Below are 16,621 nucleotides of genomic sequence, written 5' to 3'. Positions count from 1 at the left end.
AACAAACTAAAAACAAAACAAAAACAACAACAACAACAACAAAAAAAACCAAAACAGATCAGTAAGATGTTCTAGTCTAAACACAAATTTATATATCAGGGCGGAAGTCTGTACTGAAGGCAAGTCCTAGAGACAGGAGCATGCTTGTGACAGGGAATGTTTTCTGTAGTTTTGTGGGATGAGATACAGAAGGAAATGATGTTGCTGAAGAAGGGAGATAGAGAGCGTAAGGAATGGTTAAGGCTAATAAAAAGCAGTTTGGGGAAACAGATTAGCAGCTACCACAAACCTATTGTGTAGTTGGTAAATAAGTGTTTCTTTTTCAGGCTTTGCAATAGAAGGTCCTTCTCAGGCTAAAATTGAATGTGATGACAAGAATGATGGTTCATGTGATGTAAGGTATTGGCCCAAAGAGCCTGGTGAATATGCTGTGCACATCATGTGCGATGATGAGGACATAAAAGACAGTCCTTACATGGCCTTCATCCGACCAGCTTCAGGAGACTTCAACCCGGATAAGGTAGTGTATAGAGCTCACTGTGGCATACGAGTCCTTGATAAAACTATTACAGAGATGTTTCTAAAGGCTTTTGGTAACACACTAGACTCTTAAGCTTGACTCTACTTACAGCTCTGAATTTGCCATGCTCCAGCCAGATATTACTCAGCTTTTTCTAATAATACTGCTGTGGTTTCAATTAAATATAATGGAAACTTGCTGAATTAGTCAAAATTATCAACTTGCAGACAAGCCTCTACTTGTATCCTGTGCTTCATGAATTTTGTGGGAAGGGAAGGTCTGTAGAAATAAATAGCTTAATTTTGCTAATTTCTGGATTGCAAGCTAAGACTCTTGGTTTTGTTTTCAGGTGAAGGCTTATGGTCCAGGCTTGGAGAAAACTGGCTGTATAGTGAACAATCCTGCTGAGTTCACAGTTGAAACCAAGGATGCTGGAAAAGCGCCTCTGAAGATGTATGCGCAGGTAAAAAGCCAAAGGCAGAGATGTGAAACTCCAGCAAAAGGGCTTTAGAACCATTGAGAAAAATGCCTTAAGTATTTCTACTCAATTACACACCACTTAATTCTGAGTGTGTAATTCTGTTGCAGCTCTGTGCTTTGATCTGTATAATGTAGTCAGGCAGCAAATCCAACTGAAGACGAGGTGACTTCTCCCTCGAGTATGAAACACATGGCTTTACTCCTGCACTTGGAGCCTCCTCAAAGAGGCAGGCTGTAATTTTATGGATTTGTCATTAAAAAGCACCTGGAGTGTCTTTGAGCCGGTGAATCTCAGGTGAACTTGTTGAAATATGTATTGTGAGATGATGTTAGAAACAAGCAGTTTAGTTGAGGAAGACTTACAGGAGTGTAATCTGTATGTTTCTTCAGTGTTTCTGAGCTGCAGTTCTGAGGAAAAAAACATTTTGAAAGTCTTGGGATATTCAAATTATACAAAGATTCTTGAAGTACCTGACCCTTCTGCTTACATTCCCTGCTCTTTAGGATGGAGAAGGAAACCCTATTGATATCCAGATAAAGAGCAAGCCTGACGGTGTGTTTGCTTGTTCCTATGTGCCAGTTAAGCCAATCAAACATACAATTTCTGTTGTCTGGGGAGGAGCCAACGTGCCCAATAGCCCATTTAGGGTAAGTACAGATGGGGGATATTACTACTTCTATCCAAGCAGGACACTGGTGCTTAAGACTACTTGTCATTATATCTAGGATGATAAACCCCTTCTGTGATCCTGAAGAAAGTGTGCCTGTCTGTTGTCTTTTGTGGGAATATTTCCACTTGGAAAGAGCTTTCTGCTTTTGTAAGCTCACATGTTGGAGGTCTAATATCAATCCAGACGCAGCCTGGGGGAGTTAGGGCAGTTTGCTCTTACCTTGGTGCTGTTTTCATATAGCCTCTGCCCAGGTAATGCTCCAGCTTGACTCTGATCTCAAGCATGACTCAGGTGTGTGATTCTGACCCTTGTGAATCCATACAGGTCCTAATAGGTCAGGGGAGTCATCCTCAGAAAGTGAAGGTGTTCGGACCTGGTGTGGAGAGAACTGGCCTGAAAGCGAGCGAGCCAACCCACTTCACTGTTGACTGCACTGATGCAGGAGAAGGTAAAGGCAAACTGGGTTTTGCTGTGGTATCAGAACTGCAGGTCATGCAGGGGTGGGAATTATGTTTTGTTTCCTGCTGCTGGTATTCCTTTTTTTTTAAATGGAAGAACCTCGGGCAACAGAACGTTAAAATGAGTTGTGATGTGATCCATTTCATCAGTTAACGTTGCGACTTGTGCAACTGCTGGAAATCAGAATGTGCTGGCTGTTTGGCTAGTGATGTCTGTACCATCTGGTGAAAAATTTCCATTTGCTTTTCCTAGGTGATGTCAGTGTCGGAATTAAGTGTGATGCTCGTGTGGTCAGCGATGAGGAAGAAGACATAGATTTTGACATTATCCACAATGCTAACGATACGTTCACAGTGAAGTATGCCCCACCTGCCGCTGGGCGCTACACTATTAAAGTGCTTTTTGCAGGAGAGGTTTGTAATCTTCATTTTACAGCCTAATATTTCCAGAGTCTGTGTTCTCCGGCCGCATAGCACCTGGCACTCAACAGCTGACTGTGGCAATGTACAGATGGCTCTTCTCACTTCCGCTTACATGCACCTTGTCTAGTCAGTGTTTTAAGAACTCTTTTCTCATACTTGAAGGTACACAAATAAGGGGGAGTTGGCTGGAGACTATGAAGTTCAAGAAGTTCAAGCAAGTAACATGTTGAGCTGGCATAGTGAGTGTGGTGTGAGTCATGGCTTACCTCCTAGGTCTAGAGGCAAGGCAAAGCTACATTCTAAATGATAGAAAACCTATCTTACTCACCAGGGAATTTGGGAATAAAAATAAGGTCTTAAAGAAAAAAGTGGGAGAGGCCCCTGCAAGCAGTCCAGCTGTTAACAATGTCCTAGACTTTGAATGCTGCTGTTCAGTAAGGCAGAACATTTAAGTGAGGTGAAACTTTACTTAAGATGCTGCTGGAGATAACCATTTAAAGATGTTGCTGCTTTCATTTTATCTTTCTAGTTTGGGTAGTGAAGAGTGACATGGTTATGTTTAGAGCTCCATTTTCTATTGCAGGAAATTCCTGCCAGCCCTTTCAGAGTTAAAGTGGACCCTTCACATGACGCCAGCAAAGTGAAAGCTGAAGGACCCGGGCTGAACAAAACTGGTGAGACCTAGGTTGAGATGGCATGGCTAGTGCTAGACCACGAGCAGCTGCTGTGGGGTAGCTGCTGCCTTGCTGGACACTGCCGGGATTCAGCAATGCAGTGCTGGATACAGCTGGTTGGGGTGGCAGGCAATTGGAAAGGGCTCTGTTCCTTTGGCTTTTTGCTTGAGCAGCATTTATAGGTACTGAATGCTTCTTGAGAAGAGTTTCTGTGTGTGAGCTCTGCGTAAATTAGAATTAACATTTTTCTTCAGGTGTGGAAAATGGCAAGCCAACACACTTCACCGTGTTCACCAAGGGAGCTGGAAAAGCACCACTGGATGTGCAGTTCAGCAGCCCTGTGCCAGGAGAGGCAGTGACAGATCTGGATATCATTGACAACTATGACTATTCCCACACCGTTCGGTACACCCCAATACAGCAGGTAGGTCTGACTCCTGTAGGAATACAAAAGAGAATGTCTCATGTTGCTGTAATGCCATGACTGCCTTCCCTGGTGCCTGTACACAGGGGAATTAGTGGTTAAAACCTGCCAGGATGTCCTGTTCCGCTAAGACAAAGCCGTCATGACAGAGTGAATGGGAAGCTAGTGGTACAGATTTCTGGTTTAGTTATGGGTAGCTTTTCACTGTTTTCTTTCCTGGGACCAAGTTATTGAAGCAGCAGCACAGAGCTCATGTTGTCATTCCACACTGGTGATATCTGTGCTGCCTTATCTGTTGAAGAGGAAAGGTGGTGATCCATTCTGGGGTCTGAAACGGAGCCAGCTGCTGCACAGCTGGCCTGGCTGCTGCTGCCGTCTGCAGTGCTGTAATGCTGGGGCTGCAGTGTGCCAGCTTTCAGCGGGCCACTGCTCTGCTGCAAAACCAGAACAAGGTGAAAAAGCACAGCATTTGGGCAATGGTACTGCCCCACACAAGTAGAAAAGTGAAGGAATTGGTGCTGAGCAGGGAAGCTGGACTGCAGATTAAACACGTCAAAGTATTTGCCTGTATTTGAGGTTTGCCCTTGGGTTGAAAATAACTTCAGTCTAACATTTTGGTTCAGACAGATGCTTCCTAGCAACACCATTAAAGAGCTGAAAGTGGAAGCTGCTAATAACTAGAAGTATTTTTGCTTGTGCTGTGCTTGTGTGTTTGTAAAGTGGTGTTAAACTCCAGAATGCCTAACTCTCATGTATTTCTGAAGACACAGGCACTGTAGTGCTGAGATTAAAGTGTTTTGCTATCCTGAGCAAACAAGTGAGCTTCATGGTCATCTGTACTGACTTCCTTGAATGTAGCTGTATAAAAATGGGCTGATATGGGGGGCTGCGACATTATTTATCTGATAATACCGGATTAGCATTCTTGGGCGCATCGTAGAGCTAGCGTTTGTTTTTGAATAAAGTAGCTGCGTGATCTCAGGATGTGGCTGGTGTGTCTATTTGGAGAAGCTTTTGCTTGTTCAGTCAGGGTTGGTATGCAGGAGGGAGCAAAGTAACCCGAACCCTGCGGGTGTGTATTGTGAGCAGTGACCTTGCTTCGTGCAAAGGGCAGAGGTGAGACAAGCCAGATACTGAAACCAGGTGTCCTCTGCATAGGTTGTCCTCAGGGTTACTGCACCCTGGTGCCAGAATTAGAAACCCTCTGGCTTATTGTCTCTGTGTGAGGGATAGTTTCGTTAGTGAATGAGTTTGGATTTTATTAAGCCATGGGCAGACCTGGTAGCTTTTCACATCTTTCCTTGTGTAGTCCCAAAGCTGGGAAAAATAAGAAAACCTTGAAGAACCTATGGACAACACTTGGTGTGTAATAACATAGCTTCAGCTGCTAGACCGTGGCATTCGGATGCTGCAGGGGTAGCTCTGCAGCGCTCTGGGGAGCATCTCAGCTGGTAGTGTTTCAACATTGGGGCAGTACAAGTCCCTTGGCTGCAGAGTGAGTGTGTACGTGGCCGTGTGGTGGAAACCTGCATCTGAGGGAGCATGCTGGGTCGTGGAAAAGCTGTGGACTGACAGGAGATGCTCACAGGTAGCGGTGGTAGGAAAACAGTGGTTAGAAAGAGGTGAAATTAGACTGTACAGTAATTAGTAGCCTTGCTTTTCCTCCAGCCTGTGAGTGCGTAAATCATTCCTGAACCCTGCCTTTTTAGGGCTCGCCAGCAGGAGCTTACCTAAGAGCAGAGCGGTGAGACTCTGTACTCTTAAAGAGCGGTGGGAGGACTGTCTAGGTAGTTAAATTCCTGAGGGACCACGTCAGCAGCAGAGGATCCTTGGTTTAATGCTGTTTACTCAGCCTTATCTCTCTCACTTGTGGTGTTGCTACAGCTACCCGTGTGTGTGTTTTCTAAAAACAACTAAGAATAATCATGGAAGCTATTCACTAGCTTGTGTGAAACATCCATGATTATTTCACTTGGGAGCTGAACGAGCCAAGAACGAAAAGTAAGCAAACAGTGAATATAGCTAAAATATGGACTGCGGTAGAAGAGAATAAAAGGAGCACACATCTTGGGCTGGAACTTGCCATGGCTGTGTGGTATTTCAGCCAAAATACACAAGAGCATTAATCTTTCTGACTTGTACAGCTTAAAGCCCTGGTATTTGAAATGCTGTAATAATATGGCCTCTTTGCAGGCCGGGCTCTGGCCTGGCCTCGGGGCAGCAGGGTGGGATACCTGGTCTGCAGGGCCTGGAGGGTGGGAGACGGCCTGTGCCGCCTCCATGCCAGGAGAAAAAAACGGATTAGGTGAAATGATTATGTACTGCTTGAATATTAGTGCATCTGTATGAAGTGAGGCGTTAATCTAACTCATAAATTCTCCAACTAGGGTCCAATGAAGGTCTTGGTAACTTATGGTGGTGATCCTATCCCTAAAAGCCCTTTCACTGTGGGAGTTGCTGCTCCGCTTGACCTAAGCAAAATTAAAGTCAATGGACTCGAAAACAGTAAGTACGTCTGGGCTTGGAAGCCCCATAGCCTGCCTCTGAAGGGTCTCCTAGGTCTGTGCAACAGCCAACACGTTCTGCTATAACATAAGTGGGCGAAACAAGCTTTTCTTTAACTTGCTGTAATCGAGGGATAAACCAGCTTCGTGCAATTTCATAGCATTGCTACTCTGACTTAGCTGGTCCTTTAGAGGACTGAATTTCAAATTTCCTCTTTTCTTGTTTTGTTTTATTTGTTTTTGTTTTGGAAAAAAAAATGTGGCAAAAAAAAATATGTAGCAAGGTTTGTGTTGGGGTTTAGTCCCTTTTGGTGAACAGGACTGGATTTTTCACCAAACCAGGAACCTGCTGACGAAATTGGTTTTCCTGGGGCTAGATCATTGTTCAAATATATGTAACTGCCACAGTGTGGAGTTTCATTCATACGGTCTCATTTTCTGAAAGCAGAACAACTTAGGGCTGTGAAATGTTGTGTTCCTGAAATGAGCCTCTATTACACTGTTAGACCATGTCTGGCAGCCTTGTTTAGCACTGTAGCTTTGTAACTTCCAATTAGCCAGGGCACTTTGTTATTTTTTGTTTGATTTTTTTGTTCGTTTTGTGTTGTGTGGTTTTTTTTTTTTATGTAGAAGGGCGTAGGCTGAGTAAGGCCCTGCCAGTGCTTGCTCCCTCAATGATATGTGCATTAGGGATTTCTTGGAGCATTGTCAAACATTAAGTACTCAATGTAGTAATATGGATTTTGTACTTTTTTCAGGAGTGGAAGTAGGGAAGGATCAGGAATTTGTAATTGACACCAAAGGAGCTGGTGGACAAGGTAAACTAGATGTTAATATTGCCAGTCCTTCAAGGAAAGCTGTGCCATGTCTGGTGGAGCCAGTTCCGGGTAAGGAGTGCAGTACGGCGAAATACATCCCAAGAGAAGAAGGACTGTACATGGTTGATGTGAGTTATGATGGCAATCCGATCCCAGGGAGCCCCTATACTGTGGAGGCCACTCTACCTCCAGATCCCTCCAAGGTAAGGGAATGGTTAATGGCTGTAACAGCAGATAATAACTGAAAACTGAATCGTGTGCTATGGTATGAAACTTTTGGCCGAACTAGTCCCTGGAACATCCTTCCTCAGAGCGTTGAGTTGTTTCTTTTGCAGACTCTGTGACTCATGGAAGTCATCCTTAAAACGCCATTTGGAAACATTTTGAACTAATTAAGAATACCGCAGGCATCTTGCATAGTGTGGCACATGCAAGAGTTGCTCCTAATTTAATAGAAGTTGGCTTCATGACTGTATCAAATATATTAATTGAGATGTTTCTTTCTAAGGAAATAAATTTCAAGGAAAACTTGTCCACAGCTATCCACTATTCAATATGTCTACCTCTTATATTCAGTGGCTGGATAAAAATAACTGTGGCAAGAGCATGGATATCCTTGTCTAGAAACTTGTTTGGAGTAATGAGACACCAACTGTACAGTAAAGCTGGGAGGAGTGACAGAGACTTTGCTTTCTGTCTATTTTTAAGAGCTTGTTAGTCAAGTCTCACATATAAACAACTGTCTAGGTGGTCTGTGCTATTAATAACATGAAAAGTTAAGCTCAACTGCATATTCTCTTCTAGGTAAAAGCTCATGGCCCAGGTCTTCGAGGAGGCCTTGTTGGAAAACCAGCCCAATTCACGATAGATACCAAAGGGGCAGGAACTGGTGGTTTGGGTTTGACAGTAGAAGGCCCATGTGAAGCTAAGATTGAATGCTCAGACAACGGTGATGGAACCTGCTCTGTCTCCTATCTGCCCACAAAGCCTGGAGAGTATTTCGTAAACATCCTCTTCGAAGAGGTCCACATTCCTGGTTCACCATTTAAAGCAGACATACAAATGCCATTTGATGTCTCTAAAGTTGTTGCCACAGGCCCAGGTCTCGAACGTGGCAAAGTAGGTGAGGCAGGGCTGCTGAATGTAGACTGTACGGAAGCGGGTCCCGGTGACCTTCGAGTGGACATGGTGTCGGATACTGGTTCTAAAGCTGAAGTCCAGATTGACGACAACAAAGACGGGACCTATGCTGTGACATATGTGCCTCTCTCGGCTGGCATGTACACAATCAAGATGAAATATGGAGGAGAGCAAGTGCCTAAATTCCCTGCCCGGGTCAAAGTGGAGCCAGCAGTGGACACAAGCAGAGTTAAAGTGTTTGGACCAGGAGTGGAAGGGAAAGGTGAGAATAACCCAGCTCTTGTCAGAGTTTGTAGGACTGAAGGTCTTTTACCCTACACAGGCTATTCTAAACAATTCAAGTTGTAACAGCTTTGTGTGTTTCCATGGTGACCTTCAAAGGGGTTGTTTTGTTATGTTCCCAAACGAGTTGTTTATCATGCTGGTTCATGAAATGTTTTGTCGTCTGAAATGCATGTGGTTCTTGAAGTGACTCTTCAAAATGTTGTTTTGCAGATGTATTCCGGGAAGCTACAACTGAGTTCACTGTGGATGCTCGACCTCTAACAAAAGCTGGTGGTGACCACATCAGGACACAGATCACAAGCCCATCTGGCTCCCCCGCAGACTGTCAGATCCAAGACAATGCTGATGGAACATATGCAGTAGAGTACACGCCGTTTGAAAAGGGTAACCTCTGTTGTTTTGTTGTTTTTTGTCTTTTTTTCCACTTGAGAGGGGAAAACCAACAGCAAACATCTCTTCTGACACTTTCATTTGGCAAACTGTTGAGGTCTGCCAGTAACTTAGCATTCTGGCAGTTGTTTTTTTTTGCCAGTAGAGAAGCTAATTCTACAGAAAGTACCTATTTTAATTTGAATAAATGACTTACTGTAACTTAGCTTCAGAAGAACAGTGTGTAGGTGGTGTCTCAGTTATGAAATGCTACTCAAATTTTGTGAAATGCAGGAGGATGGTCTTATGCATCTGCTGACATCTAAGTCCATAGGATCTTGTAGAAGTGAAGTGTTTAAAATATTTAGGGAATTTAGTGTGTGTTTTCCTCCTCTAACAGGTCCCCACACAGTCAGCGTAACATACGATGGTGTGCCTGTGCCAAACAGTCCCTTCAGAGTGAATGTGACAGAGGGCTGCCACCCGTCACGTGTAAAGGCGCAAGGACCCGGACTCAAAGAAGCTTTCACAAATCAGCCAAATGCCTTTTCGGTTGTGACCAGGTACCTAGGCCTACTTGATCTTTCAAGAATATCTGAGGGAGAGAGGGAGGAGCGTAATGGGTTGTGCAGTGCAAGATGCTAAATCCAGTACAAATATTTATAAAAGGGCCAAACTATGTACTCTTGATTAATGTGTATGCTACCTCATAGGTTACTGAGCACTTTGCTCTGCAGAGATTACAAGCTGATAATGGTTGAGGATAAAATTTTGGGAAAACGTGGGTGAGGTTACGCTGAACTGCTTTGCATTCCAGAGCACACTAAAGGCTGGACATCACAAGTCAGGTTGCTGCATTTTCATTAAGGGTAAAAAGGTAGCACGAGTGCTCCTACAAATGGGTAATTCTAACAATCTGTATTTCTCTTTTGCAGAGGGGCAGGAATTGGTGGCCTAGGAATAACTGTTGAGGGACCTTCAGAATCTAAAATCAGCTGTAAAGATAACAAGGACGGGAGCTGCAGCGCCGAGTATGTTCCTTATGTTCCAGGAGACTATGATGTCAACATCACATATGGGGGAGAACATATTCCTGGTAAGAGCTCTTGCTCAGTGGCTTTCTGAGGAGGGAAGGTGTTGAGCTAAGGACTTGATGCCTTCGCTGCATCTCACTCTTGCTGAGGATGTTGAGGTTTTAACATTCTGCTTTTCTTGGGAGTACCAGAAGAAACTTTAGTAGCTGGCTCAGGGGAGCAAAAGAGCATGTCCAGATGGGTGGGATAAGGACAGGGACGCTAGCCTTGACAAACAGCACATATAGCCCATGCTGGTTGTGTTTGGTCAGGGAGGATGTGATTTAAGCGCAGTGTAACTTGTTAGGGTAAGAAAATAGCCATTTGGTTTGTTGGATGCCTTCCAGACTGTTCTGCAGTAATATGGTCTAATGGGGGTTTTATGAAGCCTATATTGTCATGAGGATGGACAATGTAATAAGTGTATTGTCATGGGGATTGTATTAAATGCTCTAAGTTTTGGTCACTGCAGGGAAGAGTAGTGACCGTTTCTGAAAGCAAGCATTAATCTGTGTGTGTATTTGCACTGGTATTAAGCTGAAGTAGATTTAAGCAGTGTTCCAGATGCATCTGGAAGCCAGCAGTTTACAATTAAAAGAAGGATGTTTTGCTTGAAACCAGTGATTAATGCTCCTAAACACCAGGCACGTTTTGCTGCACTGTGTGCTTAGTGCTGTCATAGAGCATATATCTAATATTCTTTCCCAGGCACTCAGAGGGAGCTGTTTTTTTCCTATTGGCCCCATTTTATTTATCAACATACCGAAACTGTTAAAAAAATGAAAGAAACAAGTGCCTGTGTGAAGCTTTGTTTGTGCTTCTGGTTGGTTTCATGAATTTCTTCTCAGGTGTTCAAAGCTGATAAATCACAACTGTTACTCTGTGATCAGAGCAGAAGCAGATGGTCTGAGGACTAAAACTTACAGCAGACGATTTGGGTTCAGCAGTCTGCAGCACTCAGCCTGGCTACTTCCAGGTGCAGTCTGCCAACCCTTCATATATTCCCCTTTAAAAGTGTTATTTCTACATTTAAAGTTATGTACTGCAACCTGCCATTTGATCAGTTGCCTGTGCCTTGCAAGTTTTATTCTATATTGATTTAGTGCATAGCATAGGTTGAACTGGTGCTGTCTTTGATAGTAACTCGTCTTGTTTGGGTACCACAGAAGTGCCCAAGGTATTAAAATGGTTCAGCCCACAAAGCCAGAGCCGGCCACTTTCAGGCGTTTGGGCATTTTACTGTAACTGTTAAAGCTGTGTTGATTTAACACTATCTGCCTTAACTTCCAGGCAGTCCTTTCAAGGTTCCTGTGAAGGATGTTGTGGATCCCAGCAAGGTGAAGATTGCAGGGCCAGGTCTGGGAACAGCTGTTCGAGCCAAAATCCCACAGTCCTTTACTGTAGACACCAGCAAGGCAGGAGTAGCGCCCCTGGAGGTGGTGGTGGCAGGACCCAGAGGTAAGAAGCGAAAAACTCAACCTGGCTGTGCCCATCTCTGCACTCGGGTGGGTATCATGCTCCTGGTCCTACTTGCAAGGGTGGCGATGCCCCTTGTAGGAGCATTTCCCTTGGTTCCCATTCTTCTGGTGCATGCATCTGGAGAGCTGATCCACCTGTGTTGCTGTAAGAGGAGGAGAACTGTGTGCTGCGCAGGGCTGCTTTGAGCAATGTCTTTAAATCGCTTTATCCTAATCTTCAGAGGTTAGAGAAGTGAGATGAGTAAGCATCACCGAGGAACAAACATGGCTTAGGTTTAGGCATAAACAAGTAAATCCAACATCTCACAGCAGCCTCCATCTGAACCTGGGCTGGCTGGCATAGCACAGCATCTCACCTAGAACAAGCAGCCCCTCGGTCAGGGCAGCCGCCGCTCGCTGAGCACACAGCAGAGCTCTGTTAGCGAGGGCGCTGCTCAGACCATTGCAGGACCATTGCTACAGCCTTGCCCCTCTGTGGAGCAACATCACTAAAAAGATCCCCAGAGCCCAGCAGTGAAATAACTGTCCATCCATGAGGCACAGCTGAGGGGCAACTTTAAGCCCTACTAGAATAGTAGCAAGGGGTAGTGTACAGGTCGCCCCTACTGAACTGTTCAGATGCCTCTAAGCTGCACCTTGCTAGAAGGTGAGAGTCAGTTCACCGCTCAAGTATCGGGTCGTCCTGGTGCAAGTGACTTTCAGGTAACGGTTCTTTAATTTTAGTGGATGAGACGGATTCCCAGGGATCGAGCTCTCCTTTGAAAACGATTTCGGATTTTAAAGGTGATCCAAAGGGTGACACTGCAACAGGTTTGAACTCTTAGTAACTACTGGCAACTTTGGCTCTCAGAAATCCAACTGGCAACAGCAAGAATCATCTGGAGGAGGGAGTGGGAACAAACTGTGCTCCTTTTCAGGCTTTGCATGACAACTATACATTTCTTTTGCACTCACTATACTGCTAATCTTTCCTGTGTTTCAAGCCAAGTTGTAATTGTAGACTGCTTTGTGTGTCGATCTGGACTGATATGTCGCATTATCTGCTGTAGGTTTAGCTTAATGCAAATTGAAATAATTGATCCTGCTTTCTTAGGACTTTGGCAGCTTGCAGGGTTCTCCTGTCTAGGCAGTGAGCCTGCCTTTCCTAATACCTGATTGTGAAAGACTCAAATTGGTGAATGCTATGCACTAACAGGCTTTAGGGCTCAACTCTGTGCAGTGAATCCCAGTAGCAGTATGTAATCTTGTAAATGGCAGTTCAGGCAATTATAACCATTACTCATTTTCTTCGTGGGAAGATCTTCAGAGTATTTTGAGCAATTGCTCTTGACCAGGACTGTACAAAAAGGCAGATTTTTTTCTCCAGTATTTTCATGCTAGCTTTTGTTTGCAGTGAGAAGATGGGTGCCCAGAGAGCAGTTGATGGCAAAACTATCTTAAGTTAATGGCTCTTAAATACAAAATAAGGGAAACTGATCACTGATCCGTGCCCACTATCTTCATTCAAAAAAATAAAAAAATAAAAAAAAAAATGAAATTTAACTTGTTCCAAACTGTAAATCAGCAGAGCATCTTGGAGCATCAAATGGCTGATGAGGAATTGAGTTTTAATATTGCAGCTGAGAATTGTCTGTTGCTTTTTTAGGAATCGTGGAGCCCGTTAATGTGGTAGACAATGGAGATGGCACCCACACAGTGGTGTACACCCCTACCCTGGAGGGACCATATATGATCTCTGTCAAGTATGCTGATGAAGAGATTCCTCGGAGGTAAGGTGGTGAGGATAAACTTAGATAACCTGAAGAATTTGTGACCTGATTGTGCTCTTGCAGCACTTGAGCACCATTTAAGGCCTAGCTGTGGTCCTTTCTACTAAAACCAGTGCAGCTACATGCACGGCTTCTGGGTTTAGCGGTGGTTTGAGACTGCTGCTTCTACAGCGGTGATGCCAGAGGGGAGGTGTATCTGCACCTCAGCACCGGCTCTGTCTCAGCTTGTCTGCCTGTGATCTTTCTGAGGTTGTTCATCCCAGCGACAAAGCTCTGCTTTAAGCTTTCCTTTCCACTCCGGACAGTTACTGGGAGAGCCATGCCTACTCCTCAGGGCAGTAACCAGAACACTGTTCCGTGGGTTCAGGCACTGCAGAGACTCTGGGATGCGCGTGTGCCCCAGTAGCTCAAAGGCTCCACAGCATGTCAGATCTCCTCTTGAGTTAGCAGTGTCCTGTATCAATCTTTGAGGGAAGGGAAAACTGTCCCAGTGATTGGGCATTGGCTAAAGGCTCAAATGAAGCTGGTAGTGTTGTCAAATGACCCTTGTGTTGTCCACCTGTGTAGTATGTTCTGCAACAATGATCAACCGTGACTTAGGAGGAGGGGTTGATAATGGGTTTCTCTTAAAGTCCCTTCAAGGTGAAGGTGCTTCCTACGTATGATGCCAGTAAAGTGACAGCAAGCGGACCAGGTCTCAGTTCCTATGGCATACCAGCCAGCCTGCCTGTGGAGTTTGCTGTGGATGCTAAAGATGCCGGGCAGGGGCTTCTCGCTGTACAGATAACTGTGAGTAATTGCAAAGCCATGCAGGGGTTGCAACAAATTGTTTCTAGGTGGGATTGAGTGGCTCCTGTATGAAGTCTGCACAGCCTTTGGTGTTCTGAAGACTGGACTGCTGGCTGGGCCTTAAGCTCTGTTTGTGAAGCTCTTGAAATTGCTTCTCTGAGACTTCTGTCTTAGTCATCACCCGTACTATATTCGGCTCATAATTAACCTTACACTCTGCAAATGCCCCAAAAGAGATAAATACAGGTTCTTTACAAGATTACAGAAATGCTGGAATTTGAAATGGAGACAGCCTGCTATCAGTGTAGTTCAGCAAGGCCACGATGTAACATCCACACTGAGCATTATGTGATGATAACGAGTTTCCCTCAAGGTTGCTTGAAGTCGTAAGCCATTTAAAGAGATATTACAGGAATGTTTTTTGTTTGACTTGGTTATTGCTTTCCCTGAAGTTTCAGATGCTTGGTCTCCATGGCCTCAGCAAAAATGTCTCTGTTTAGTGGGCCATAAAGCACATTTCTCAGCTCTGGCATGCCTAGGTCATGGCATGGCCGGTTGTACTTGCCATTCTGCATTCTTGCTCCCGTGCTGTCCCATCTGCTCAGGTGCTGCAAAACAATTGGCTTTATTCTGGAATGCAAGTGTGCCCTTTAAAGGATCCGGGATATTTATCAGAGCTCCCAGCATGGCTATGGCTTTGAAGATTAAGTTCCACAAGCCCTGCGTGGTGGGAATGCATTTGCTACAGCTTGTGGTTCTCAGCTCTTGAATGTCAAATGTTTCACAGGGCTCTCTGAAAGGAGCAAGCTCTTCCACACTGTACCTGAAATCTCAAGTCCATCACAGCTTATACTGTAGTCCAGGCAGTTTAAGCCATAAATTATAAATGGCATCAACATGTAGATTTGTGTGTGAGCAGGCCTGGAGGACTTTGTAAAGTGCTTCACGCTTTGCAGCTGTTGAGTTGCATTGAAAGCTGGGACTAGCTCTGTCCAAATCATTTTACACAGTACTGATCTTGGTTTTAGATAAGAAGGCTTGATGCTGAAGCTCAGGTCTGTATTGTTTATGCAGCTCTTTAATTCTTCTATTCAGTATACAAGTAGTGTTTGAAGGGACTGCACAGACCTGCTTTTAACTGTAGACCTTGCAGTATCTCAAGAGCTCGATGCCTCACACTGGAGTCTGTTGTCAGCCCTCCTCAGTACTTCCTGACGTCAAAACTTTCAGGGAGCAGCTGGGCAAAGCAACCCGGTGCTTTATCAGGATAGAGATGCCTGGTCTAACTCCTGATCTGTGCCTTGGGGACGTGGGAGGTGTTCTTCATTTCCAGCAGCTATATGACAACAAAGCCTAAAATTTCGTACAGTTCATGCAAAGTTAATTAAAATGGCTTGCTACATCTCTTAAAGGTTTTGGTATCAAGCAAAGCCTAGCTGCTGATAGCACTGACTGTTTTACAGTGCTTATAATAGTCTATTCCTAGTACTTTGATTCCGAGCTTCAGTTCTGAACCTGTTTGATACCATCTAAATATGTTTGTGAAAGGTTTGCTATCCTGCTGAAGGAAATCATAACTAACTTCATGGTGCCTAGATCATCTGCTTTGCTTTCCTCAGGACCAAGAGGGCAAGCCCAAGAGAGTGGACATTCATGACAACAAGGATGGCACTTACACCGTGACCTACGTCCCCGACAAAACGGGCCGCTATACAATCGGCGTGAAGTACGGTGGCGATGACATCCCGTCCTCTCCCTACCGCATCCGGGCATCTCCAGCAGGGGATGCCAGCAAGTGTTTGGCTACAGGTGTGTGCTGGGTCCTGTGTATTGCAGTTGTTTGTACTTGGTGTAAAGCTGCCTTCAGAGGGTGTGGTACAATTGATGCAACAGGCTGCATGTGCTCCCTGTGCACTGTCTAATGAGTGTTAATTCTGAAAAAGTGCTAATTTGAGGGGGGGAAGAGCACGAGGGATCTGACTCTGTAGAAGACACTAGAGATTTGTGTAATCTGGCTGCTCTTACAAGAGGGATTTTCATAAAGGTAGAGAACCCTCTATCCCATGGAATGAACAAGAATCTCTTGCATTCTCTAGCAAAATCTTTTAAACCGGCCGGGGTGTTGTTATAAACAGCTAGATGCAACTGAAGTTTGATGCTTATTTTGGCCTAGGTAAGCCCTGTTGAGAATTGCAGTGAGGTTGATTTAAGAATAACACATCTGCACATGTTCACTGCATTCATGCTCTTTACACTGCTAGAATTGCAAGAAGCTTTTCATTCTGAGCAAGAGCAGAATTCGTGCTGTGGGTGAAAGTAGCTGGCTGTGTACTTTAAGGTTAGCAAATCCTGCTCAGGCTGGGTATGTTTTCTGCTGCTTTTCTGTCTGGTTGAAGTTGGCCAGAGTACGGACAGACTTTTGGAAGGGGGAGTGGAAGGAGAGATCTTCAAGGTAAAAAGTTACTACAACTCAAAAATCAGTACCTCGGTAGAGGGGAGGAATTCTGAATTTGTTGCTGGTGGAGCACATTTACAGCTTCAGCCCTTGCCCATTCTCATGCAGAGTGGTCATCATGCAGCTTTGGGCTGGCCACCGTGGCAAGCTGCCACCTCCCAGGCAGCAAGAGGCTGTGGGAAGGAGCAGAAGGGGTAGGAACTAGTTACAGCAACATCACTGAATGTTAAGTCCTGTGATTTATAAATAAATATATTGGGCAAGACCAAACTGAACAGGGAAACTTAATCT

The 16,621-nt window shown here is 44.7% G+C and overlaps 1 protein-coding gene across 5 annotated transcripts in view; it reads left to right on the top strand.

The window, feature by feature from the left end:
• FLNB (filamin B) overlaps positions 1-16,621 on the top strand; it is an 87,862-nt gene that overhangs the window by 51,542 nt on the left and 19,699 nt on the right. For 4 of the 5 annotated variants that reach the window (XM_080606150.1, XM_080606148.1, XM_080606149.1 and 1 more), the window contains exons 15-31: positions 327-520; positions 870-983; positions 1,505-1,648; positions 1,996-2,119; positions 2,383-2,543; positions 3,136-3,226; positions 3,481-3,650; positions 6,038-6,155; positions 6,913-7,175; positions 7,777-8,374; positions 8,608-8,781; positions 9,167-9,329; positions 9,702-9,862; positions 11,130-11,297; positions 12,963-13,086; positions 13,719-13,875; positions 15,495-15,684. In XM_080606150.1, coding sequence (XP_080462276.1) covers positions 327-520; positions 870-983; positions 1,505-1,648; positions 1,996-2,119; positions 2,383-2,543; positions 3,136-3,226; positions 3,481-3,650; positions 6,038-6,155; positions 6,913-7,175; positions 7,777-8,374; positions 8,608-8,781; positions 9,167-9,329; positions 9,702-9,862; positions 11,130-11,297; positions 12,963-13,086; positions 13,719-13,875; positions 15,495-15,684 — 3,114 coding nt within the window. Of the gene's footprint in view, positions 1-326; positions 521-869; positions 984-1,504; positions 1,649-1,995; positions 2,120-2,382; positions 2,544-3,135; positions 3,227-3,480; positions 3,651-6,037; positions 6,156-6,912; positions 7,176-7,776; positions 8,375-8,607; positions 8,782-9,166; positions 9,330-9,701; positions 9,863-11,129; positions 11,298-12,040; positions 12,128-12,962; positions 13,087-13,718; positions 13,876-15,494; positions 15,685-16,621 lie in introns of all 5 variants that reach the window. The other variant, XM_080606151.1, reaches the window with a different exon arrangement.

The sequence above is a fragment of the Anser brachyrhynchus genome (genome assembly GCF_964034855.1).
Source record: "Anser brachyrhynchus genome assembly, chromosome: 10".
Taxonomy (NCBI): Eukaryota; Metazoa; Chordata; class Aves; order Anseriformes; family Anatidae; genus Anser; species Anser brachyrhynchus.
The sequence above is the reverse complement of the archived record's forward strand: the minus strand, read 5'-3'. Positions and strand labels throughout refer to the sequence as shown.